We start from the raw sequence: 26,982 nt of genomic DNA on the forward strand, positions 1-26,982 counted from the left end.
GAATCGGAGGAATGAGTCCGAGCCTTACTAAGATTCACACCTAGAGTGGGATTAGGCACACATTTTGCTAGGAGGCTGCACGACCAGAAATAGGATGTCAATGATCAAGAATGCTGGGCTCTATTCTTGGCTTAGAAATGAAGTGTGATCTAGTGCCTAGAACAGACATTATATCAGGATCGCCAAGCTACAGTTTTGACATTAATTCTGAGAAACACTGAAGGGAGGAAGGGAAGAGTCTTAGTCGTTCTACTGGAGTCATAGGCTCTTTTCCTAAATATAATTCGTGTGTTAGGTTTTCCAAACACCAAGAATTATATTTGGCTGCCTTTTGGGGCAAGTTATAAGGCCTTGTTCAAATAACAAAGCCCTGAAGTGCGCAGAATATAAACAGCAATCAGAAGTGAGGCTGGCGAGCTAACATTTCTTGGCTTACAGCATGTTGCACGTTCCTCTAGTCTGCAGGGTATTTATGTTTCTCCTCTTGTCTGGGGAATATTATCCTGACTGGCAATGCAAGAGAAAAGGCAGACAAACTGAAGCTGAATGCAAAATATCCTGCAAAATCTGGTAGGCCGGCTGCTCTTGAGAGCTCTGATGCAAAAGATAATTATAGATGAAAGTGTAGCAACCGCTGTGGTTAAGGTTGCGAAATGTTCTATTTACTCAGGTTGCTTAGGAGCCGTGCAAAACCAACATGCTGGCCCTGTGCAGCACAGTATCTCCAGTGAGGCCGGAGCTTTGGAGAGGATCAGACCTGCAGCGTTCTCCAGTTCTGCAGAACCTTTATTGCCCAAATATGGTCCAGGAGTATATAGGCGCTTAAAAGGCTAGAAATTGCAGGCCTGTGATTAGCTGCTTCGTAGAGATCGAAAGCTCAGAAGGTCCAGCCCTCCACGCTGAGCAGATTAAATACTCTTGCAGAAAATAACATTTTGCAGCTTTCTCTGCAGAAGTCCGGAGGAGCACAAGACCAGCACCCTCCCCATCCCTCACAAAAGGGCTGCAGAGCCAGATACCCATCAGGGCTTAAAGTCTTCCCTGTTTTTGTTTCAAGACAAGCAGAGGAAATTAACTATAAAAGCTCTTGTGTTTAGGCAACATTAAACCAAAAATACTCTGGGGCATGTCCTCAGCTTGTGTAAATTGTCAGGAGATATCAAAGTAAAGATCAAATGCGAGGCCTTCCCTCAGATATCCTGTGTGTGTTATGACACAGCAGCTACACGCGGTCAGAAATTGTTTTCCAAACAGTAGCATAGTGCAGTGCAGTAATACCACAGTTAGGCTAATGATGCGGTAGGACCATCACATATTGTGCTAACCAGCATCACCCCTTGTCTTTTTTTTTTTTTTTTGCACTTCTTTGATTACCTTGACATGCTGTTTCTTCATGCTTAAGCCATATAATCTCCTTGTCTGGACTGTATTGCACCTTGCTAAATGTAGCTGTGGCCCATTATTAGGGTGCAGAGGTGCTACACTAACAAATAATTAATTGTAATATTAACTGTTAAGTAATAATGATTATTATTTATTATAGGTTCTCAGCATACAGTATCTAAAGAATTTTTGTTATGGTATGCTATGTTACTTGTTTAATATTAATGTTACGTCCAGCCATATAGCTGTCACAATACCTGCACATAAGGAGAAGCTCTTTAGTCTTCCTATTGTTGAAGACTTTCTTCATCAGCCAATTTCGCCACCACGATCGTATGAAATGTTGGTGAGGTCTCTGCATAAGAAGAAGAAGTCCTAATACATTTTTCTTCCTTGCTAAACATGTAAGACAAGTTATCAAAGAAAACAAGTGGAAAAAAAAAAAAACACCAAGCTTATAGCTGATTCTTGCCAGAAAAGGGGCATGATGAAAATATAAGAAAAATAACCTGAATAAAAAATACTGGACATTTTTTGCCCCATAATCCTTTGTCCCTTAATAAAAATCACCTTTAATCTTATTCAAAGGGGTCTCATATAGTGGATTTCACTGCAGCCACACATACATTACTGGCTTGCCAAGCAGAAGAAAATTCACTGTGAATAGAAAGGGTAATGGAAGTACTTATAACATCTGAGAAGTATAAAAACGATAGCTGAAAGACTTAAATTAATATTGAAACACACACCTTTACTCTGACCAGGAAACTATCATAGGCACAAAGTCAGCACAGACCCAAGATCTCTCGTTCTCTCTTCTCAGAGTCAATTTCCAGGAGTCGTATTGCAGGATAGGCAAGTATTGGAATCCTAAAATAAGTTTTCAATTTATCAGTATATTGGACATATAGCCAAAGGACAGGACACAAATTCATTTATAGGGGTGAGAGGATCTCTCTCTGTGTATCTACCAATTAAAGTTAATAAGGCAGATTCTCCTCTAAAATAATGTAAATCTGAAACAATTCTATTGGTTTTGACAAAACTACCCCCAATATGTACCTTTGGGCCATGATGTAGGTTATCAAGGAAGCACACAAAAATGTGCGCATCTGTTCCCATAAAATTAGACAAGAAAACTTTGGTTTAGCCCAATAAAGAGGCTTTACGGCCAAGCTCACATGGCTAATGTCAGGATTGAGGTTACTGCTTGCGTGAGCGAACACCAGCTTCTCCATCACATAACTCAGCAGACAAACTTCTCTCGGAGGCATGGGGCGCAGGTGGGACACTGGGAGAGGCAGTCAGTATAAGCCTGTCTTAAGCTGGTGCTGCTGCAGACTCTTTCTCCTTCTTAGGCTTTCTCTTTACAGTGGCCCTAGTGCTTATGTGCTCCATGACTGAAACAGGCTGAATGGTAGCCTAGCAATAAATAAGCCAAAAAAAAGAAAAGAGAAAGAAAAAAAAAAGTGAACGGGTTTTAGCCAGCCCCTCAGGAAATCTGCCACGAAACTGCTACGTATCACTGATATTTTAGCATTTCCTAGCTGTCACTGTCCTCCCACCCCGAGAGCTGAAGAAATACGAGAAGGAAGCAGCTCATGCCACAGAGTTCACGTGCCTCAAATCTAACCAAAATGAGCACGTTAAGGTCCCAATTTACCCTTTGCCATTCACTTTGGCCAACATCCACCCCGTGCCGAGCACAGCTCTGCTGTACACCCCCTCCGGCCCTCTCGGCGATGCGGGCGGGGGGTCAGCACGCCCAGGCCGCCCACTGACACCGTTCCCAGCCTGCGTGAGTCCACGGGCCGGGCCCAGCCGCGGGCACCGGGCCCGGGCAGCCGCCCCGGCGGTGCCAGGCCGGGCGAGGCCCAGGCCGGCCCGAGCTGCGGCCCGTGGCGAGCAGGGGGCGGAGGGCTGAAGCTCTGGGGAGCGGCGGCCACGTCCCCCGCGCCGTGTTTAGGCGAGCCCGCCTGCTCCGTCCACGGCCGACGCCCGCCATGCCACCCGGCCCGCGGGCCGCTCTGCCCGGCCGGCAGCCGTCTCGATGGTGGGGGCGGCGGGCGCGGGACCTCCGGGCCGCCGGGGGGCGCGGCGGGACGGGGCGGGGCCGTGCCGGGCTGGGCGGGGGCGGGGCGGGGCGGGCGGAGCGGGCGCTGCCATGGACGCGCTGTGCCGGGCCGAGCCCCGGTCCCGCCGGCCCGCAGCCGCCTCCGCCTCCCCGCTGCCCTGGGCTCGCTTCTCCGCCTGGCTCGACTGTGTCTGCGTGGTCACCTTCGACCTGGAGCTGGGCCAGGCCATGGAGGTGCGGGCAGGGCCGGGAGAGCGGGGTGGGAAGGGGGGGGGGGGGGGGCCTGTCTGGGCCCGGGCAGGGCCGGGAGCTGTGGAGAAGGGGCGAGGGGAGGGGGGGGACACAGGCAGGGTTTGGGGGAGAAGGGGACACGGCGTGGGGCAGCGAGCGGGGGAGGGGGGGCAGAGCAGAGCTGGGGGTGTGAGGGGGACAGGGCAGGGCAGGGCTGGGGGGGGGACTGGGAGCAGGCGGGGTGGGATGGGGAGGCGGGCAGGGCCGAGAGGAGCTAGGGCAGCCCGGGATGCCCACGGGGGTGTATGGGGGCCGGGGGAGGGGTGTGCTAGGAAGAGGGGTGAGTGGGTGAGGTGGGCAGAGGGCTACAGGGCTGCCGAGGAGGGGGAGCGGGCTGCGAAGGGAGGAGGGTGGCGGGGAGAAGGCTGTGGAGGAAGGGCTGTGGGAGACAGCCCATGGAGGCAGGCAGGACTGGGGTTAGGGAGCTGGGGGGGGGGGGGGTGTAGGGGTGAATGTCGCTCAGAAAGACAGGTGTGATGTGTGGGGTCAGCAGGCACGAAGGAGGGGCCGAGGTGGGTGTGTGGGGAAGGGGTGGGGAGCTGGGTGGGAAGTGGGGGAGCGATGGGGAGATAATGGGGTGCTGAGGTGGCTCTGTCAGCCTGAGGAGCTGAGGTGTCAGAGGCTTCCCAGGAGGTCTGGTATGCCTGTGGGGGTTATTGGGGGGCCAGGGAGGGTGAATTGGGAGTGAAAGGGCTGGAACAGTTTTTCCCTATTGCCCGGAAGATTGCACTGTTTGTCTCTGAAAGAGGATTTGAAGGGAGTTAGATACCTAAGGCTTGTAACGTGACTGAAGGCAAAAGCTGGTTGGTATTCTAAGAAAATGCAACATAAGGGGACCAGGTATGTCTGGATTATTCTGAACCCAAGGCATTATCTCAAATTCCTTTGTATTTGTTGTGTAATTGTTGGAACTACTCCTCACTTTTCCTTGGTGTAAGGAGGTTAACGCAGTTTTTCAGAGAATTGAGACTTTCCATTTTTAAAGTCATGCTGAAGCTTCTGAAGGGAATGGAAAGTGGTAGAGATCAAGTTAGCCTATTGCTGCTCTGTTTTCTTAAATACTTGATTATGTTTCTTTCCATGAAGCCTGAAAATAAATAAAAAAAAAATCTGCTGTAGACCTAAGTTTCACATGCTCTATACTCTTTCCTGCAAAACCAGGACTGATATACCCTGGAAAGGATATGAATACTGGGATAATAATTAGCATTTACAATTTAATGCTTCATAGGTGTGTTTTAATATGTAGCTACAAAGGTGCTTTCTTACCAGCTTTATTACCTGTCTAGCATTATAAGGAGGGGACTTTGTGATTGGGGTATGCAGAATACAGTCTATTAATCCCTGGAAAGGTATTTTTCTTCTTCCTTTCCTCTCTTTTCCTCCCTTGCCTATATAAGTATTGATGGGAAAATGTTTCTCATGTGGCATAAATGACCAAGAAGACTGGGAACATCTCGGCATCTGGACTGAGTGATGCCATAATCCCACCCTCACTTTTCCTTTGGTTGTCCATTGTGGATTTCTGTCTCCGAGCGAAGGGTTTGGGCAAGGAACAGGGGTCTGTGTTGGGTAAGACGCCTAAAAAGGAAGCCAGGCAGAGGAGAAGCTGTGTGATAAAGATCCTGCATTCCATTCTTGATGGGGTTGGGAAAATAAAAAAGCTCAAGCTGTTACTGTCTTACAGGGGAATTCCAAGTAAAATTATTTCAAAATTTTGAAAAAGTGTAAATATCACTATTGCCAGTAGTCAAATGGTGGTGTTATCTTCCTGCTTATTTGCTATTTCCATCTGTTGCCTTGGTGGTTTTAGGTTGGGTCCAGACCCTGTGGCTTGTCTCCAAGCAGGCTGATTTCTGCAGTGGAGAAGAGGGAGTTTTATGATTTGGGCTCTTGACTGCAAGTTTCAGGGTTAAAAAAAAAATGCGACTGTGGCACCCAGCCCTGTGGGACTTCAGTCCTGGCTGAGTTTGCACGGGAACTTTGCCATAGACATTACCAGATCAGTGTAACTGACTGAGATTAGATCTTGACAGAGCTCTCTGTGGTTTTGTGGATGTACGTATATCCCTCCAAAGAGTGATTTATGCACAGAGGCTGCTCACGCACCCAAGGATTACACAGAGTGACAGGCTACAAATACTTGGAGTAACTTGTGCTACCTCACACGCTCGCAGCAAAGTGAGTCAGAAGGAAGGGAAACCTCCCGTTCTGGAGGTTGCACCATACTTTTCCATCATCTCTGTAAAACAGTGTGTGAAGATGCAGACATCCCAAGTGTAGTCCAACCTTAGGAAGTCCCCTGCAGTTCTGCTTTAGGAGCAGGCCTGTCTCAGTCGGTGTTTCTGTGCTGAGATCCTGTCATGCTTTCCTGAAGAATACTTTTTCCTGAGTATAGAATTCTTTCCAGATAAAACATCTCTTTTCTTCCCTTGCTGCCCAAAGCTACGTGGAAGCCACATTGTTGAAGCCTGATTAGCGTGTGTTGTCTGTCCTTCAGCGACACTGATTAGAGAGGCAAAATTACCCCTGGAATGGGGTAGGCTCCGTGGCTACAACTTCGCGGCCAAGAGCTTGTTTAGGGTCTGCTCAGGTTTCTGAATATTGCGTGACTTGTGTTCTGTGCAGTTGTCTCGCAGTGTAGATACACCATCAGCCTGAAGTTCAGTGACTGCTGACTCTGCTGCTATTTAAATATACAGTAGAAAAGGTGTTTCAAAGGAAAACATAGGTTAATGCTGAAATTAGGTATAATTACTGTTTCTGACTCATCGACCAATTCACGTTTCTTCAAATAGTCAATTACAGACAGCAGAAATACCAGGGGGAGAGAAGACACGTTTCTGAGATGATCCTCTCTGGCTAGCAGTCTGTGTCCTGCAGGAGCAGCCCTCCCCACCAGCCGTTTGCCGTCCGACTCTGCAAAGGCTCCGACTTCTCTGGTGCCACTGTCATAGAAACGCTGAAAATTTGTCCCCATGGCTCTGAAATATCCCTTTTCACAACAGCACTGGCTCCTCCCTCCCTGAGCTTTTCCAAACACAGGCACTTTGTGAAGCTGGGTTACTTTGGAGTCACCAGAAGTCATTTTCTGGGATGTTCTCCGTGTTGCTATGACAGCAGCAGAGTACTTGGCACCCTTGCCGATGTCAACAGCAAAGCTTTAGTGCAAGGATCTGTTTTCAACATGTGTCACCTCCACACTTGTTAATTCAGTATTGATGGGAGAGAGAGCTATGTCACCAGTTATGACATAATTTAAGCCCTTTGGGGCTACTTCTGAGATATTCAGGGACTTTCACAAATAAAAATTTCCTTTTTCTTTACTGTCTTTTTGCTTTTGAAAAGTTCTAGTGACTAGGATTCTTACTATTTTACCTTGAGTTTTTAACCCTGTAAATATTTAGTGATTTCCCCCCCGCCCCGAACGTAGAAGTACATGTCAGACTGTTAAACTGAAGGGGAAGCAAAGATGCAGAAGATAAGGCCCGTTTTCCAAAAACATGAATTTTGGGGTCCGACAGTGCTTCTGTGCTCAGTCAGAAGCATGTGAGCCTGATTTTTTTTTCTCCCCCCCACCCCCAAAAATGCTGAGCACACATCTCCAAGTGAAACATATGCTTAGTGTATCTGAAACTTGGACCCACAAAGCAGCTAGGAGCCATTAGTATCCACTTCTGGTCTGATTTACTTGCAGAAAGACCCCACAGGAAAGGCAGCAGGAGAATTAGAAGTCTGTCTTGACTCTTGAACTTCAGTTTAGATCATCAGCAAGCATTGCAGAAAGCAGTATGCTGTGAGATTCCTGAGCTTCTTGATGAATCAGCATCAAATGTCCAGGTCTCTGTTCCTGTTCTATCCATTATTAACAAAATAAATGTTTGTATGATCATTAAATTAGTCATAACCACAGGAATTTATTCAGTTGCCTAATGCAAAAATATAGCAAGCAGAGAAGTGTGTCTTCTCCTGTGGCGTAGTTGTAATGCATCCCTTTATGCTTCAGTGTCTAAAAAGCCTTCGTCCTCTAGTCATGCCTTAATGTGCTGCCTCATCGCTGTAGCTTGGATGTGATAATTTTGCTCCTGTATTTTCGTAGCTTTCGTCTTTCAGAGAAGCTTTAACCGAAGGCTAATCAGCGTAATTTTTAATTGTTAATTTGGCTCACTCTCTGAAGCTGATTAGATGACCTTGCCAAGGAATCAGTGGGGAATTGTCAGAGCAAAGCAAGCTCGCTCAGTGAACTTCCAGCACTCTGGCACGGTGCCACCCTTGCTATTTATAGACTTGTAAGAAGAGTCAAGCACTGAAGAGAGCTCCTGATTTGAGTACCAGATGACTCGCACACTGACCTGAAGCAGAGTTACTGCCTGGGAGCTGCAGAAGTCTGATGAGCAGATCTCCATTTTTCAAGTCATTCAGTGCTAAGTTTCTTTCTCATCCCCTTATGTAAAGCCACCTGCAATTTCTGCCATTTCCTGATCAGTAAGTGCTATAGTAGCTGTATAGATTACTTCTACAGATTTGTAAGTACTTTGGTTTCTGTCCTCTGCCCAGTGACATGTGAAACTCATTATTGCTGTAGCTGTGTCATTTCTCACTTCTCAGTGGGATTGTTTCTGTAGTGGATCTTGCTTGCAGTTCTGCCCTCGGCCCTGACCTGAGAAGTCTTGCACAGAGTTCTCTTTTATTGGGTTACGGTAAATGCAGAAACAGTGTTATCAGCATTTACATAGTTCAGCTGCAAAGCTAGAGTCTTTAACTAGATGCTTTAAAATTCTTGACAATCTCTCTTATCTGAAATGCTTGATGATAAATTGGGTGTAACACAATTCAGCTGTCACTGGTATGCTGACAAAGCATGAATCTTCAAGCCTGTGCCAGACCCACCTCTTTCTGTACAAAATAAACCTTGGCTTGTCTTTCTAACAACAGATCAAATCAGGGAGGCTAAGCCAGAGCTCCAAATCCCCTCAAACTTCTCCTGCTGCCCATTTTCTGCTTTTTGGTCACTATGAACAGCATCTCTAGCTGGTCAGTCACTCAGGACTGTTAAATAAGTGTTTTCACCCTGGAGGCTAGGATATATACCCAAGTCTGTGTCTAACACCAGACTTTGTATTGTTTAGTTTACATAGGTTATATTGTTTTCTAATCTCTTCATACAGCTAAACCTTTTTCCAGACTATCATTGTCTCACTCTTGATTATTGCTACATCTTTTCCTCTGCCCTTGAGGACAGTAGTCTTGCCCTGCCTGTATCTTTGCAGAATGCTGCTGCAAAGGTTGTTTCCCAGTCATGGCTGTTAACGCTCTCTGTGCCATCCTCTAGTGGCTCTTCTTTCCATACCTCATCGCATGTATGCATAGCTTCTTTTTTAAAGCCATTCTTAGTCTGTCCCTACTGTCTGTCTTCTCGTTTCATTGCTGTGAGATCTGTTTTTACCTCTCAGCAGCTCATGATGCCAGCCTTCCTTACTCCTTCAGAATATTTGGTGGGTTTAGTGAATTGTGACTTTTTAGCAGGAATCAATACAGAGAAGTTAGCAACGGGGCTGTGGAGCTGTTTGTTCACTGAGCTATCAACTCTGAAGTTAAAATCTAAGTAAAATATAAGCCATTTGGTTGGTCTCCAAATCTACTGGAATAAATACCAATTCTGCGACAGGTTCGGTGCAGCGGGCTATTGACAGATTTTAAATGGGTAGATGTACCTTCTTGTAGGATATATTACTTTGGGAAAAATAAGGCACTTACTATATGGAAGCAATGTTTATAGATCTGTGTAGAAGTCGGGGGGCGGGAACTGAGTGAGTGACTTATTGACTCTTGTCTCTTTTGCAGTTGGTATATCCTTATGACTTTAGGCTAACAGAGAAAGAGGTAATAACTATTTTTTTTTCTTTCTTTTTCCCTGGTTTTAAAGATACTGAGCAGCAATGATGGAGGTTTTCTTACTGTGTATTTTTGTTTGTTGCAGAAAACTAGTATCTGCTACTTGTCCTTCCCGGACTCCTACTCAGGTAGGTAGCATCTGTTGGCCTTGCCTGCAGCCTGCGGGATGGTTCATTGCCGTTATGAAAGAAATGGGTTCATGATGGAAAGAGTGAGTCATCGCCTCTAATGCAGCAGAGACTGATGGGCTGTATCTCCTAGAACTGCGACATCAAGGAGCACCCAGCCCTTAGGTCTGAACAAAGAGGCTTCTTGTCATTTTGATTGCTCTCTGGATATAGAATCTGTGATCTAGTAGGTGACAGGACAATTTCTTGATAAGCTTGTGCACTCATGCTTCACCCATGCAATAAAATACAAAAAATAGTCACGGAGGGTAGGTTCCCTGAGGTTTGCAGCTGTCGACTGTCAGCATTTTTGTGTTTGTGAGTCAAGTGCTCAGTGAAGAGAAATAGATGGGGAGAGGATGCTTTCACAGCAGAAGTATTCCCAAAGCTTGTATTTATAAATCAGAAAGGTGGCAATAAGAAATAAACGTGTTAGTTCATCCCAGTACCTGTTTCTTTAAGACTGGTTCCTGACTGTTAGTTTTCTACAGCTTTGCCCAGTTTATTTTTAAATGTTTTTAAGGATGTACTTTCACTAGGTTCTCAGAGTTTGGTGAACACTCAGGCCAAATGTCCATTTTATTAAGGTAAATTATTTACTGATAGTAATATCTTCGTAACACACGCAACAGTCTTTACCCTTCTTCGGAGCATAGCACCTGCAAAGAGTGGGAAGGGAGTATGTCCTCTCACCCTATTGTAGCGCCTTAGTCTGTTTAGCCTTGTGTTTTGTGCAGTGAGCTTAGAGTGTTTAACTCTTTGCTCATAACTGACCTCATACTCAGCCCTGCTCCTTCTGCCCTTCCAACTGATGAAAACTCCTGAAGACTTCATGCTGCTTTTTTTTCTGCTGTACAAAGTATGCTTGGTGGGGAGTGAGCAGTATAGTGTGACCTGGGAGGTGCCTGGCTGTGGTTCTTGTCCAGGTCATTTGCTAGAATGATTGTGCAGGGGATTGTTGTTAAAATCAGTGTTTGTGTGGTCTTGGATTAAGGCTGTTTGTAGGTTTTTCAGTAGGGTGGATAAGAAATGGTGGCTGCAGCTACTCAGGATTGATGGTACTGGCCAATGTCTGTAAGTTTTGCAGCCACGGCCTGGCAAGGTTTAGCTTAATGATACCAGTTCTTGTGTTCAGCTGTGTGTTCTTCCTGTCTTGCACCAGGTTTTGGGCATTTCTTTATGCTGTTCCTCTCCATTTTCAGTTTTGGAGTTCCCTGTAAATCAGCATCCCTGTTTATGTCAGCATTTTGGATTTAACCAATTTCCAGCTTTCTCTTTACTGAAACTTCTTCCTGAGCATTTATGGTCTTCTCTGTCTCAGGTGGCCTGGGGGATACTCAATTTAGCTTCCGCCTTCGTCAGTCTGGGGGCCAGAGGACCACTCATTATGAGGATGATGGCGAGTACAATAGAGAAGCACCCCTAACGCTGCAGGTCAGTTGCATTTCAGTGCACTACTTATACCTGCTAAGCAAACAGTAGTCTTACTGGATTAAAAGCCAAATATACTTTTGATTTGTTTTCTGTGCATAAAATACTCATTTTCTCTGGCCATGGGAATAGTCAGAAAAGGAGAAAGCTTTCAGCGCAGGGACTTACTTCCACATTAATACCCATAGAGGGCTGTGTTGAGAATCCCAGCTACTCTGAGAGATGGAACTGAATCAGGGGGACCCCAGATTAAGAGCAGTGTTCGTGTCTAGCTACAGCGAAAAGATAAACGGTGGCCCACAGGTGACATCCAACAAGAGTGCATGGCTACCTGAGCACGTTATTGTGAGGCAAGGCAAAGAATATCCTTTTCTGTGGTAAATTAGATGTTTACCTCTTTTGTTGAGGGATGGCAGTTGTTTTCATTTGTTGCAGGATCTATGTATATAAAAACAGCCGGAATAATTGGCGTGCCGCAGATTCACACTTTGGCTTGCTCTATGCGGGCTGGTTTAACCATACTCAAGCACTAATATCAGGAGTGTCTGTTAATTGTGGTTTTTCCATCAGTGAACTGTCTGTCCATTTCATGCAGAGAAGGGATGTGCTGAGCACTGTTGCTTCTTTTAATTGAGCAGATGGCCACCAGATCAACTTGTCCTCTTCTGCTTTCTCCTTTGAGATGACGCTTCCTGTGCATGTGCCTTTTTAACACTTCTGCAATCTTCTTGTGATATGCTTTTGTGATATGCAATCCAGAAATGGATTAGTGGTCTGAGAGGGAGTAGGAGGATTTCTTTTCCTAAATTCTGGTCTAAAGATTTTTTAGCTTGCATACATCTTTACTGCTTTGTAGCAATCAGACGCTGCCTCACAGATTCACCTAGCTTTAAAGCAGTAAGGGAAGTAAAACTGCCAAAGTACTGGATTCTGTTGTGGAAAAATAATATTTGGGAAGAGCCTTAAACTGTGGGGCCTGTGGGGCTTCGAAAAATGATATTAAGGATGGTCTTTGTGTTCAGCACTGATAACTATGCTTCCTCCTTGATGTCTGTGGGAACTTAAAAGGCATAGCATGTTTGAAATGATCACTGGGGATTTGTATTAAATCTGTTAGTTTTCATGGATGCTGTGAAGGAAGCATCATTCAGCTTTGTGCTTCATCCTGAGCAAAGTTTGACTGGTACTGCCTTAAATGCCTGACTAAAGAGGAATGGTATGGTGGAGGATCTTTCCTCCTCTCAGAAGATGATGTATTCCTTCCTCAACAATACATTATCCTCTGGCTAGCAAAGAAAACTGACAGTCAGCACATCAGTGGCAGCAGGGGGTGGCAGGATGAGTTCAGTGGGTTGGCTCAGCTGGTCCTATTAGTGGAAACCTCAATTAACCCTTTAGATGATGGCCCTGAAGGTGCTGCAGAAAGGGGGTAGTGAAAGGTGCTACGTGGAGGCTGTAATTTTTTGTGAATTTAGCTGTTTTGTATCCTCTCTATCTTAGCATTTGGTAAACTCTTCCAGATAGCTGAGCATGGATAACTTTGGTAAATAGGAGGGAGTGCTGTAAATGTATCATAGCAGGAGTGAGGTATGTTGTTTGGTCAGTGGCTGGAGGGAGTTTGGTGATAGCAGGAATCGTTTTCTCACTAACAGCATTGTTGGTCTCTCTTGCAGCGGGAGTCAGCTCATTATTTTGGTTATGTATACTTCAGGCAAGTCAAGGACAGCTCGATGAAGAGAGGTTATTTTCAGAAGGTGAGTACTGAAACCAGATAGCTTGCTACTCTCAACTGGTACGTAGCTGTAAAAAGGCACCTATCCATAGCTGTAAAATAGCACCACTTCCTACGTGACACCCACAGTGTTTCTGCAGGAAACAGCAAAGGTCATGGAGAACAGGAATATGTGGAAAGTGTAATTCCAAACAAACCTGGATGCAGTTGCCATGGTGTGTTAATCACATGAGCAGTGACCTGCTGTCTGAATCATGAGATCCTAAAGTACTCGAACATTTGCTTCAGTATGTACTCTAGTGTTGCAGATAGTGAGAGGATATACTTCGTTATTGCAGTCTGTGCTAGTTATACCTTAACACTACTCTTATATTGCTTTAATCTTTCTTCTTCCTCGTAGCCATCTGGGAATGGATTTCCTGCTGGGCTGATTGCTTCTAACTAGCAGCAGTGACACTGCTGGTACCTCACCAGCCTTGTCTCTTATCATAAATTTCTTTGACACAGACACTGGGAAAAATAATATAAACTGCATGTTTATTTCAGCATAAATATGCAAAGTACTTTGTATTTTTCACACAGATAGTTATGGTCACTGCCTGAAAGAGAGTAGAATTTCAGGCTTCTTCTAGAGAAGGAAAATATTTTACTTCCATCCAAAGAACCATTTTTCTCCATGGGTCCATGGAATTACTCTTTCAGTAGTGTTTTTTCACATAAAAGATAAAATGCCATCCTCTCAAATGAGCTTTGAATATCTGCTCTTCAAAGAGCAATGCTTCATAGTAGATCAGTCTGGTAACTTGCTGGAAGATGGGGACACCATTCTGTCCCAGCAGTTACTTGGCCTGCTGTGCTTTTATCTCCTCCACCTCTAGGCAGTGACATGGAGTTTCTTTCAAAGAGACATGCCAACACAAAAATTAGTTTCTTCGTCTCCACTAAAGCAGTGGATTGATCACTCAAAAAGTTGGAGGATTAGAGAAACTGGACAACATGGAGACCTGATGAACAGATATTTATACCAGGCTAATGCCCTTGCTCTTTGGTAGACTTAGAAAAGTAGTGGGCACATTGAATTCCTCAGTGAAGTATATTGTTATGCTTAGATGGTTGGGTTTTTTATTTCAAATGGCAAAGTTTTGGGTTGGAAAGGAGGTTTAAATGACTATTGCAGAAATTTTCACTGGATCCTAATTAATGTATTCATTAATAATTAGAGTAAGAGAATAATCAGCATAATAATGAAAACCCTCAGTGGGTCTGAATTGGAAAAGTTGTAAAAAAATAGTGGTATATTTTGCAAAGAAACATTAGGAAGAAGCCAAAACAACAACAAAAAAGGCATTGCTGGAAACAAATCATCATTATTTCAAGTTACTTTGTTCTTCCTCAGAATTCCTTTAGTTTGTTTATCTACCTAATTTCAGTTTCAGTGGTCTGCTCCTTTGCGCTTCTCTGTCTGAAATGGTTGTTTTGGTAGCTTGGAACCTATCAGCAGTTTATTTTTATTTTTCCTCCAGTTGATCTTTTGCTAGGTCACAATCTCATCCCTCTTAGTTGCAGTGGCTCCCTGGTAGAAGCTGCCAGCTGAGCTTATTCATTAAACAAAAAACTCCTTGCCTGTGTGGATACCCAGGGTCTTTCAAAGCCTGAAGGCTCAGCGACTAGGTAGCTGGCAAGAATCCCACCAGTAAAAGTGCTGCTTTTGAGCTCTTCCATGGTTTTGATGTTGGTTTTTAAGTGTAGCCCTCTAGTAGGCAGTATATGTAGTGCTAGAAATGATCATGTCAGGGGGTCTCTGATTCCTAAATGTAACTTTTTTCAGTCTTTGGTGCTGGTCTCACGCCTTCCATATGTGAACTTGTTCCAGTCATTGCTGCAGCTGATTGCTCCGGAATACTTTGACAAGCTGGAGCCATGCCTGGAGGCAGGTGAGCAGTCAGATTGAGGAGGGAGGGTTTGCATAGTGAAATCTTTCTGAGGTTTTATCAGGAAGTTCTTGAAAGACAGCTGAAATGTTCCAAATTAGTTCATTCTGGAACAAATTCCAACAGGGAAAAACTTTCATCCAAGTGGTTGGCTTGTCAAAATTATAAACAGCTGTAAAGGATGCATTAATGGGAAATGTCTGACAACCTTAATAGATGATGCTGTCAGTTTTGCATACAATGTATTCCCAGAGAGAGGAAAAAAACTGCTAATGCTACATCTCTGTCTAGATCTTTATTGCACTATTCAACTTAATCATGATTTATCAACAGTATAGTGCTGCTGGGCCTGCACTGGAAACAGTGGTGCAGATGTAAGTCTGGTGTCTGACCTAAACTTGCACAATTATTTGATATAGTGTTTGTCTGCAGCTAGCTAGGGGGACACGTGAACTAGGAATGAGTGATGATTAAATTGGCAGAACTCATAGGACCAGCTGAATTAGCTGTATTGACCTTCAGATTAAACTTTTTTCTTTACCTGTGTCCCTGCAGTGTGCAATGAGATTGATCAGTGGCCGCCTCCTGTGCCAGGACAGACTCTGAACCTTCCAGTGATGGGAGTTGTCATTCAGGTACTTGTTGCTGATGATCTGTACTCAGCAGCAGGCTGAGGCATGCTGGGAAGTGGAACATGTATCCCTTTTCTTCTGGATGTTGAAATTGCTCTTTACTCTAGATTCTTTCCCTTTATTCCTAACCTCTGTACTATTAGAACTGATAATTGAGGAGGCTTTCTTACATGGATGGTTGGTAGGAAAGTAAGCAAAGTGTGTGTGCATCCTACCTGATTCCATCTGCCTGGATAATCTGTCTGATTTTATTTGTAATCTAGGTGAGAATCCCATCAAGGGTGGATAAACCAGGATCAAGCCCAGTGAAGCAGTTTAATCAAGAGGTGAGATGAAGTGTGGCATGACACAAGCCAGTGATGGGCAGAATCTAAACTACTAAGGAAGGAGGGTGGAGAAGAACTAGAACTCTTTCAGCCTTGTCTTCTTTGAAACCACTTTGGCCTGGGATGAATGTGGTTTAAGCTACCTGTCTGGTTCAAACTGCATGCTTTCTTGCCTGTGTCTTTCAAAACAGGATTCTCTGCACAGAATTTGTGTGCTTCAAGTTATGTATGTGTGTTGTTCTCACAGTTTTTGTTCACCTTGCCTTTCCTGGGAATTCATGTATAGGTAGGTCTCCACGAGACCCTACCTTAGTTTTCTCTGTTGTTTTGCAGCATTTGCTGTCTGAGCATCTTTACTGCTTTTATTGAGCTTTGATTTTTGTTCTTGTTCATTTCATCTTTTCCCTTTTTGTCTCCTTTGAATAATGTTGTCATATTTCACAACTTTTGGTACCCATATTACCAGCCCTTATTGTCTCTGTCTGTATCTTAAGCCTTGCACCAGCGGAAACTCTAGAAAATAAAGGAGCAGACACAGGAAGTCTTTCACATCTTGAAAAGAAGGGATTCTTGGCTATCTTCTAGCAAAGGAAGTTCATTTGGACCTTGAGTGCTCAATGCAGATCTGTTCCTGGCTCGTATCTCTAAGCGTTAACCTTGTTCTCTTCTTTTTGTGTTTATTGTAGAGGGAGCTGCTTTGTGATTTGTGTGGTCAGTTTAGATGGCATTTCAGTCAGGATGCTTCCATTTACTAACAGTTTTGGGTTTGCTTGATTATTTATTTATATTTTTTTTTCTTCCTCATTTAGAATCTGTTACCAGCCCCACTGGTTCTCCCCAGTATTCATGAACTGGATCTCTTCAGGTGAGAGCCACCATCCCTGCAACACTCTTCGTTCCATCTGCTTTTCCTGCTCATAGTATCCTATAAATCGTAGGTATAGTGAAGATGTCAAGTGAGGAATCAAAAATTACTGGTTTGCAGAGTGTCATTTAGAATACTGGACTTGCAGGGCTTGTGCAGTGTTTAAACCTGTGTGCACTGCCCTTAAAACAATCCCCTGTATCCTGGTTAGAGGAGGGTTTCTTCCCTTGGCCTCAGCTGGTGATCAGCTTAAGCTCTGAAGCATACACATTGTGTGTCTGAACCAAACTTTTTCAGCATTATAGGTGCTATTCTAATAGACATACATCTGCTGTAATCCACATGCATTTTACTTTGCTTAGATGAAAAGACGTACTGAGAGCAATATGATCAGCAGGTTGCTTTACATTGCTTAAAGCATTTCCTTTAAACCTGTATAAAATGGTTGAACAACGGCATGTGTAAAGACACATGGCATTCTGTTGTGGAATACTAAAAGTCAATCCTAGATTTCAAATTCCCAGATAGAAGCACATCTGGGTAGGCTTATATGGAGTAACTGTGTCTGGTCTTTCCTGAACTGCATTTCTAACCTTGTTCTTCCTTTCACTAACAGGTGTTTCCAGCCAGTGTTAATTCATATCCAGATGTTGTGGGAGCTGATGTTACTAGGAGAGCCTATTGTTGTAATGGCACCATCCCCTACAGTTTCTTCAGAAATGGTTCTGGCACTTACCAGGTAATGCCCTCAAATTCTGAGATACAGGCAACTATACTAATAAATTCTGTCAGTTTTTCTCTTTCAGATCCACCCTTCTGCCGAGTCAATTGTGTTAGATTTAGTTTTCCTGTGAAAGCATGTAAGATAAATAGCGTACCAAGAGAGTCTTGCTCGTATTCCACCAATGGTAGAGAAGGGTACAAGTGAATCTCCCGTGTTGGGAGACCTTATGGTTCATTGCCCTGAGGAACTTTGTCTCCCCAGCTTTTGAACTCTGCTTTAGCAAAAAAAAACCAAACCAAAATCTGGAACTCCTCCAAAGTGTTACCTCTGGCAGGACAAAACACTGCTCTAGGACATAAACCTGATGTAAAGACACACTCCTCCTCTCTGAAGTTTATATGGCAACTATTCTGTCTATTGTTACAGCTGCCTTGCTCCTCTGAGGTACTGTTGTGACTACCGCCCCTATTTTACTATCCACGACAGTGAATTTAAAGAGTATACCACCAGGACACAAGCTCCGTAAGTAGCCAGTAGACCCTTGCTACCCACTTGCCACTGTCTGTGTGTGAAGGAAACCCTGAGGTTAGCATTGTTCTGCTTTTTTTTCCCCTCTTTCTAGACCAAACATTGTTGTGGGAGTCACAAACCCTTTCTTTATCAAAACTCTCCAGCACTGGCCACACATTCTTCGGGTTGGGGAGCTCAGAATGTCAGGTAAGGGTGGAACCAAAGTGCTGTGTGCAGGTAGACCTTGTTAGAGGCTAACAGTGAGTTGACAGTTGCAGTGCTAGCCATCGTTTTACACATATTCATTCCTGTGAAAGCTGAGAAACCAAAGGAAAGTCTAGACTCTGACTCAGTTGATGTGTAGAATGAGCACAAACAATGGTGAAGACAAATTGTTGAGAGGATAACTTGCTGTGGTTTTTTTCTGAAGCATTAAGAAAAGGAGAAGTCCTTCCTGGGCAGCAAAGAGAAAATTGCATAGAGAAGGAGAGCACAGTGGAGAGAGAGAGACTCTGATTATTATCTATGAAGCCAAGAAAACCTCTAGGTTGAGGAGCGGGGTTTTTTGCAATGCCTCCTTAACACATACCTGTTCCAAAATTTTAGCAGGAAAGTTAGCAGATGAGAAGGCTTACGTGAGGGTGGAGTTAAGGGAGGATATGATTTACAAGTGTAGGACTGAATGTTCTCGAATGTGAGGTCTCTCATGTGCGTGCTGTGGCTGTGACGGTAGATTCAGAGATTGAACTAGTCATTTGATGTCTTTCCACAGGAGATCTGCCCAAGCAAGTTAAGGTGAAGAAGCTAGCTAAACTAAAAACTCTAGACACGAAACCAGGTAAGTCCTTTTGTCAGACATCATTTAATTTTGTTTACCCTTCCACATGGGGGATTTTGCAGGCATGTGTACATTGCATACGTTACTCATTGCATCTCCACGAATGGACATTTCGATGTTACCATCTTCTTACACGTTATCATCTTCTCACACTTGATCCGCTACACAGTAGTGGCACTTCCCATCTAATACAGAAAACCTGTACATCTTTGTTCTGAGATTGAAAAAGCCAATATAAATTAACTGAACAAATTATTTTATTGTTGGGAGAACAGCTTCTAATTTTCTTGGGTTTATTTTATGTATCATACCTGCTTTTTAGACGTGATGGAAGTCAAAGGAACTCGCTTACCTAGATACAGCTATCTTTCACTTAACTTAATGTTCATCTCAGGCCTAGCCATAATCTGACTCCAGTAAATTACCTCACCATAAGCTTAGCATGAGAAGGTCCTTGAGATAGTTCAGCGTCCTTTAATCCTGCTGTGAGTACGGGCTGCATTAGCAATTTCATAATTTTTGTAATCAGTTGTTTATCATTTTTGTAATTACACACACACATACACAGAGCTGCCAGGGTTTGTGCTAGGAAATTTGGTTCTGTTATCCCTGCACTGTATAACAGTGCCTCCTCTAGATACACGGGCAAGGATTTGTTTCTAACTTCTGTTTTTTTCCTGGTTTTGATTTGTTGGGGTTTTTTTTATTCTAGGAATCTATACTTCCTATAAAACATTCCTTCACAAAGACAAAACCCTGATAAAAAGATTGCTAAAGGTAAGCAGTTTCCACTCTATCCTACATCCTGTATGTCATTATGGGAAAACTGTGCTAACACCTGGGTTTAAACAGATGACACTTCCAAAAGGAACAGACTTTTTACAGTGTGTGATGATTTAGTCAAGTATACTTGGCCATGTTTATTATGGCAGTTTTAAAATTTTTCACTTCATGTTATGGATTAAATGCTGACACTAATGATAACCTAAGTGAGAACAATCCTTATCAAAAAAAGAATCTGAGAAAACAGATTCTATGTAGTGAAATGTGTGTGATACGTTTAACTAGAAAGGAGAATATGTGTTTTGAATGGTACAGTTTTCCAGACTACTCTGGACTGGTTGCTTGTAGCTGCAGTGTTTGCAAATTCTGCATCTAGCTGCGTAATAGAGAATAGCACCTTTGTGAATACCCTGCTTGTGCTTGCAGGGGATTCAGCGGAAACGCCCATCTGAAGTCCAAAGTGCCCTTTTGAGGCGTCACCTCCTGGAGCTCACCCAGAGTTTCATTATTCCCTTGGTGAGTTGAGCAGAGACTTGTCAGAGTGGTGTAAGGGTGAGATGGGAGGTGAACAGGAGATATTTGAGTGACAAGTTTGCACTTGCCCTCTTTCATTCACCCACACCTGAGCATCTGTAATAGATTCCATGGAAAGGAACTAAATGTTTCTTGAACGGAAATTTCAGTAATTAGCATAAAAGTATGCAGGTTGGATATTCAGCACACTGTGTGTAAAGACAGAATGTTGTTTGTTTCCTGCAATGTAGGAATAGGTGTTCCCTGTCATTTGATGCTAATGCCAAGTATTTGCTCTTTTTAACAGGTAGTCAAAGAGATATATAGGGAAGGGACAGGAGCCCAAAACATTCCTCTTGCCCTCTAACGCTGGAATCAAACCAATTGCCACTGTAAAATGCTTCCTTCTGGCTTTGGGAAGCTTTGCTGTAGAACTTGAGGCATGTCCATGTGGTGATCACCACCATACGGCAGATTTTAACGAATGCTTTCTTTCAAGGCCTTCCCTGTCTAGTACCCCTAGAAAGCTGCTGGTGCTTTTTTGGTGACCGTCCAGTTGGCCAAGTTTGGCTCCTCCACTTTCTTTTCTACATCACCTTAGGAGGTAGTACATGGGAGGACAGAACATCTTCTCAGGTTTTAGTCCCTCCTGCCAACTTCAGCCCACCTGACCTTTTCTCACATGGCATGCTTGGGCTTCTTGCAGCATAGTTTTGTGACCTAGCCCCTGGTGGGAAACAAGCTGGAACACTTAGGCTCGTGTAAAGTGCAACTATGAAGGAAAAAAGAAAGAGAGAGTATGAGGCTGTTGATTGGGCCTATGATGTTATTGGAGAAAGCAGTCAAACTCAGTGACCATGCAAGAGGCTCCTTGATTGTTGTAACTTATATTTATTTATTTTTTTTATTTTATTTCTTCTTAGGAACATTATATTGCAAGTCTGATGCCTCTGCAGAGGGCCATTACTCCATGGAAGGTATGTTGAATTTTCCAATCTCTTCTGCTTTCCTTTGACTGAGGGGATTGGGAATAGTTATGCCATATGCTGATCACATACTCATACTCTCTGTGAACTTCCCTCATTGAAGCAAGAGGGTTATTACTCCTTTAAAAAAAAAAAAAAGTTGAAACAAACATTGGGACAGATGCTTCCTGTTTTGCAGTAAGTTCAGCTATTGTGAATCTAATTTGAATTTTACTAGCAAGCCTGGTTAAGATGCTCATGCATTTTTTTTTTTTTCTTCTCATAGTCATTGACTCTGCCTTTTGCAGCCTCTTCCATTGTAAATATAGACCTCGTTTTCCTCCGGTTCCTTTTGGGTGCTGTGTAATATGGTCTTTCTGTTGTGCAGAATCCTCCACAGATTCGTCCTTTCCGACAGGAAGATTTCATGAAGACCCTTGAGCATGCTGGTCCCCAACTTACCTGTGTACTCAAGGGTGACTGGTTAGGCCTCTACAGGTAGGATTTTGGTGATTACTTGCCTTATCCCCTTAACAGCTGGTGCAAGTTATAATAAACATCAAATGCTGAATTAGAATTGGGAACAAAAAGGGAGCTTTGGGACAGAGACTGATCACCTGAAAAACTCATGCCTATGAAGAATTGATTAACTAATAATGGTCAGGAAGACCAAATGCAGGGCAGAATCAATCCTGTGTTTTATGTAGTCTCTTAAATGGATACCATGGGGTTTAGAAGCTGTCAATTCTCCACCTTCATGAACTTAAACTAAGTCGTCACTGCTGGAGAAGAAGGGGACTCGTCTCTGACATCAGCTAGGTCATTTATTGTCCTCCAGGGAATCTTCAGTGTCTGGTCCTGGACAGATGAGGTATAAAGACTTGTAGGTCTTCATCCAGTAGTGGTTGTATGTGTTTGTACAGCATTCAGGACAATGGCCATTTCATTTTTACTGCATGATGGCAGTGCTGTTACGACATAGAAGGACGTAGTTTCTTCAGGGTAGAATTTGAGAGAGCTTGCAGGAGAGTTTTTCCATAGTTTTCATAAAGGATAATTAGTTATAAATGGGATGGTGAAGACACTTATCACAATGTGAGTAGGAAAAATCCAGAAATCAGATACCCTGTGGGAAGGAAAATGGGAGATGTCCAGATATGGAGAAAGGAAAAAATTCCAGGATTGAGCAGAGAAAATAATCATGGATTAGTATGTTTTGTTGTTGTGATAAAGTTTGTACATTTTGTGCTTTAATGTATTTAGCAGAAAACAAGCAGTTCCACTCCTCGTGGTGTGGGTGTGGTAGATTTAATTTTGGTTAGCTTGGTTAGCTTGTTGTTTGTTACTATTTTTCAATAAATTGGTTGAGGTTTGCAGGCAGCTGATGTATATGCAGAAGTTTACACATTCCGGGGTTCTTAACTGTGTGAGATTTTGTGCATATACTATTTCTGGTGTTCCTAAGTCAAACCCTTAATTAAAAAAATAAGTCTGTCTGTATCACAGCAGCATCTTGAGATATTGGTTGGGTTTAGGACTCCACTGTGCTGTGGAGAGTGCATGAACAAGAGTCCTTGAAGTTGCAAAAAGAAACTGTACAAACATCAACTGCGTTCTGCTGGTGAAGTGCTCTCTGCAGGTAGCCTGAGGAAGTAGCTTGAAGATATGCTAAGTGGGCCACTCTTAATAGAGGACAATGCTGAAATATGGCATCTGAGATATCCCTGCTGTTAATGACAGAGTGGCAAAGAATGTGCTGCTAAAGTGGCCGTTACTCAGCTCTATATGGCATCTTAAACTTTCTCATCTTTTTCCTTTCTGCTGCCACAACCCTTGTCTTTCAGTTAGTGGCTTTTCAATCCCATTTTGAATTTGATCCAAAGTTCTGTAACACTCTGAGATAAAAACAGGTATTGTGCTGCCCCCTGTTCATTTTCCTGCGTAGCTCAGTAAAAACGGAGGTTTATTACTGTACTGCACTGGAGAGGTGTAAATTACACATCCTTTGACATAGCCTAGATGATTCCTTGTTTATGTAGGAGAGACGTAAATCACCAATTATATGGGACTTGGGTCCATGCTAGCAAATGGTTGAAAGGTTTAAATATCAGGAAAGCAGAGGAATTAAGCAAGATAATGCAGAGGAATTTGAATTTCTGCCTATGTTGAACCATCCTAGTTATCATAACTCCAAAGAAAAAGTGGGCCAAAATCAGGCTACAGAAGGGCAAAGAGCACCGCTGCTTGCGTGGGCTGAGGTGTGAGCTGATGCAAATGAAGGTGTGAGACTGGCAGGATTGCTCCCCTCGTTGGTGACAATGTGCTGAAGCTGCTCAGCTGTATCATGTTCATGCCTGACAGAAGAGAAGCCTCTGGAGTAGGCAAGATACCAAAAGAGCGTATTAGCTCATAATCGGTTACCACCCCTAATGACACTGTGAATCAGAATGTCTTTTCCTCTCACATCTGTATCTGCTGCAGTAGGAAGGGGAATCTGTGTGCAACGGAGCCAGCGTGCTTCTCTGGATTTCCCTCTGTCCCCTTCTCAGTGTCACCTCTTTTTTTGCAGGCGTTTCTTCAAGTCCCCCAACTTTGATGGCTGGTACCGTCAGAGGCACAAGGAAATGACCCAGAAGCTGGAGGCCCTTCATTTGGAGGCAATCTGTGAAGCGGTATGTTCCAGCTGCAGGTATTAAAACCAACACCAGGACTCTCAGGCCTGAAACCTGGGAGATGAGGGCACTGCTACCTTGGACGCTTATTGACGCGTCTCGATTCTGCACTGATGGATGGGGGACAGTGCTTTGTGCCCTTGGGAATGACAGTTCTGCCTCGCGTCTGTCAGTGCACAGGAATAACAGCACATGGGGGACAAGAACACGAGCAGCTCAGCTCCCCTACTTTGTTAGCCAGTGCAGGTCCTGCTCTGGCTGCTTCTATCAACTATTTTTCATTCATCAGGCCCTTCCCAAGCCAACAGAGTGCCAGACTGGAAGTGTCATCTGTTGCTGGCTTCCTTAATGCCTAATGAAAATAGGTAGGATTTTTAGTAATGACTGCTGGTACAATTTCTTAAACTGAGCAGCTGCTGGGGTAGTCCCAGGAGCTCTGGCAGCCTACCCAGGCGCATCTTCAGCTGCAGCGCTTGCTTCACTGTTCAGCAGTGCAGGTCCTTGAGCATGGTGTGGGGAATGCCAAAGCTGTCTCCTTTTTTTTAACAGGCCTGACTCTGGCAAATAAATTCTGAGCACAGCACAGAATTCACGGTGCTGACTGGAGGAGGGAACCCCTGCACTGCCTGCATATTACTGCATCTTTCCTTGATTATTCTCTTGCAGGCAAGAGCTTGATGCTGTCATGGTCAGAAAAGTGGGGAGAGCTCTATCTTGCTCATTTAGGCTTAAGTGCTGCGAGCAGAGTTGTGAAAGAGGATGAGAAACCTCCTCGATTTTGTTTCAGGCTTTGCTTAGGGGTATCTCTTTGAGAAAAGCTTCTGTAAAGAAGAAATGTCCCTGAAGAAAGCTGTTCTCTCTCTTTAGAACATTGTGGCCTGGATGAAGGACAAGTCTGAAGTGGAGATTGTAGACCTGGTGTTAAAGCTTCGTGAGAAGCTGGTAAGTTTTCCTCCTGTCTTACTGCACTCATTCCTTTCTGTCTTTATCTCTGTGGCAGGGAGAGACCAGGGACATGGATCACACTTGTTGCTTAGAAAACTTTGTTCTTGCTCCCTGATATGGAGCACTGGCAAACGGGACAGTCATGAAACTTTAGTGTTTGCATAGAAAAGGATTCAAAGTTCTGACTCTTTTCATCTCCCTGAGGCTCAGGTGGCAGTTTCTTGTCTGTTGTCTCATACCCCAAACTAAAGAGACAACGTGAAGTTTGCTCAGCCAAAGGCAAAGCAAAAAGAGGAACTTTGAAGCTATTTTAGAATTCCTCTCTCTCCTCTCTCCCCCTGTAGGTAAGAGCCAGGTGCCAGCACCTCCCTGTGAAGGAGGAAACTCTGCAGCGGGTGGGCCTGTATATTGAGACCATCATCGGCTCCTTGCCAGAGGATCTCCAGACTGTGCTGCACCACCACTGAGCACGGTGAAGGGACTCTGTTGGAGAAGGAAGGGCCCTCCCACCCTGCTCCGAGCTGTGGGCAGCTGCAGTTGCGTTTGGAAAGGAATGTTCTTCTCTGATCCAGCCAGCGTGACCTGATCTGGACCTTGCTCGCAACTGTGTTTGATCCTGAGCACGTGAGCATGTGGGTCAGAACTGTAGCAGAAATGGGGAACTGTGTGCACTATTCTCTGTCTAGTCCTGCTTTGAGGAGCTGGATTAGGGGACTGTAAATGAGAAACTGTTCCCCGTGTGGCTGTTAGTAGGTCAGAAAGTGACAGCCAGGCTTCCAGCAGCATGTGATAGGCTGTGCAAAACCTGTGTTGCCCATCTATACACATCCATCTTTGTCTAGTGCTCAGGCTCTCAAAATTTCAATGCCGTCATCCTGCCTGGAAGAACCGGGACCAGCCCTGTAGGGGGGAGTTGTTTCCAGGACAGCTCCTGACGATGATGAGAGAGATGCTAGTCCCCCCCATCCCCCCCACGCAAATGATGTGAAAAAATTGTCACTGCCCATTCAGCAGCCTGACTCATGCCTGCAAGAGCTTCAGCTGTGATGGGAGTGGGAGGATTAATTGCTGGATGTAGAATGCTGCTGTTTTTTCTCCAAGGCAGAAACAGAAGAAGGGGCTGGTGCATCTGCAAGGAACAGAGCTCTCCAGAGATCATGGTGGAGTGCTGTGTGAATGGCAATAGCTACTGGAGCTCCACAGAGAGGAGCTGGCCTCCAAATGTAATTTATTCTGCTTGAAAAATCAAGTTTGTGTGCTCTAATAACATACAAGAGAGCTGGAGCTCTGCCTTGGGCAATGAGAGATCTAATGTGGTCAGCCCACTTGCCGATAAAACACGTTGGAGAATGTGATTTTTACAGCCTGCGTGAGCCTTGCCAAGGGGGAACTTGCAGAGTGGCCCTTGCGTGGGTCCCACTGTGAGAAGTGCGTGCTCGCCCTGTGCTGATGTCAGTGGGGAGCAACCTCCAGCTCTCACCGCAACTTGTTCTTACCACAACCCAGCTTCCAGCTCGGTCATTCTGCTCCCGTTCACCTCTTGGGAAAGAGAGAGATGTGCGTGTGTGTCTGGGCTGAATGTAGGAAAGACTTGAGGCTCTGCTACCAGCTTTGGGGGCAGTTGCCCTCTGCCCGAGAGCGCCGTCTTTCTGCCAGCTGCCTTGGAAATGGATTTGCTGTAACCCTGGGGTTGATTGCTGCTACTGTAACTGCATTTCACCATCTGCCAGTCCAGCCAGGGCCTGAATGTTTGCCTTAAGAATGGGTTTTTGGATGGGTCTGGCAGCCTGATGCACTCCTCTTCTGTAAGAAGCCCCAGAGTGTACCTTTGCACGCAGCAGGAGAGTTCGGCATTTCAGCCGAGACCTGCACAGAGCTGTTGGCAGTGCCCTGTGCTCACGAGGTGGAAGGTGTGCTGTTTCACTAGCAGTCTCTGCCTGTTGCTCCACTGCGTCGGGGCTGGGGAGATGTCAGTGTGTCTCAGAGGTGGCTGAACCCTTCCTGCATTTTCTCCTACAGAGCCAGACACGGACAGTGCAGGAACAGCGAGCAGGAGGCTGCTCGGTTTCCCACCACCTCCAGCCTGGAAGCAACCAAGCGAGGAGACATGCCATATCTCCCTGTAGTAACAAATTCTGTACAATACTCCTTAGTGGCAGCCCTGCCTGTACAGTGTATATTCTGTATATAGAGTTCATGTGTGCGTCCGTGCAATAGCTCTGCAGTGACTGTGGTGGACTGAAGCACTAATGTATAGTAGAAAATACTAGTTTAAAAAAAAAAAAAAAAATTAAGCCAAGCTGTG

At 44.5% G+C, this 26,982-nt stretch overlaps 1 protein-coding gene and 1 long non-coding RNA gene across 4 annotated transcripts; one reads left to right on the top strand and one right to left on the bottom strand.

The window, feature by feature from the left end:
- Nucleotides 1-1,590: 1,590 nt before the first annotated feature.
- On the bottom strand, nt 1,591-3,317 carry LOC115340963. The gene is made up of 3 exons (XR_003923254.2): nt 2,565-3,317; nt 2,133-2,253; nt 1,591-1,738 (listed from the first exon to the last, which is right to left on the bottom strand). It is a non-coding gene; the product is annotated as an uncharacterized LOC115340963 (long non-coding RNA).
- Nucleotides 3,318-3,506: 189 nt separating this feature from the next.
- DENND6B (DENN domain containing 6B) lies at nt 3,507-26,976 on the top strand. Of its 3 annotated transcripts, XR_003923580.1 has the most exons (21): nt 3,507-3,691; nt 9,593-9,631; nt 9,729-9,771; nt 11,132-11,244; nt 12,915-12,995; nt 14,802-14,907; nt 15,460-15,539; nt 15,800-15,862; nt 16,672-16,727; nt 17,344-17,466; nt 17,878-17,973; nt 18,074-18,168; nt 18,734-18,799; nt 19,512-19,576; nt 20,009-20,098; nt 21,019-21,072; nt 21,449-21,558; nt 23,630-23,732; nt 24,022-24,097; nt 24,600-24,674; nt 25,022-26,976. XR_003923580.1 is itself a non-coding variant. In XM_030015566.1 (20 exons), exons 1-20 carry the CDS (start codon nt 3,548-3,550, stop codon nt 25,142-25,144), a joined length of 1,725 nt encoding a protein of 574 aa, XP_029871426.1. In that variant the 5' UTR covers nt 3,507-3,547; the 3' UTR covers nt 25,145-26,976. The 3 variants fall into 3 exon arrangements, 2 of the variants coding, with proteins under 2 accessions (XP_029871426.1, XP_040979452.1); XM_030015566.1 differs by lacking the exon at nt 24,022-24,097; XM_041123518.1 differs by lacking the exons at nt 24,022-24,097; nt 24,600-24,674; nt 25,022-26,976 and adding an exon at nt 24,520-24,580 and having other exon boundaries at nt 23,630-23,749.
- The last annotated feature ends 6 nt before the right edge of the window (nt 26,977-26,982 follow it).

This window comes from Aquila chrysaetos, chromosome 5, assembly GCF_900496995.4.
Source record: "Aquila chrysaetos chrysaetos chromosome 5, bAquChr1.4, whole genome shotgun sequence".
Lineage (NCBI taxonomy): Eukaryota > Metazoa > Chordata > Aves > Accipitriformes > Accipitridae > Aquila > Aquila chrysaetos.

Bases quoted from the DNA above. Each gene is read 5' to 3' on its own strand.
- DENND6B (XM_030015566.1), top strand. From the start codon at position 3,548: ATGGACGCGCTGTGCCGGGCCGAGCCCCGGTCCCGCCGGCCCGCAGCC. The intron at 16,728-17,343 runs GTGAGAGCCACC...TTTCACTAACAG, and splicing joins CATGAACTGGATCTCTTCAG to GTGTTTCCAGCCAGTGTTAA. The intron at 23,733-24,599 runs GTATGTTCCAGC...CTCTCTCTTTAG, and splicing joins TGGAGGCAATCTGTGAAGCG to AACATTGTGGCCTGGATGAA.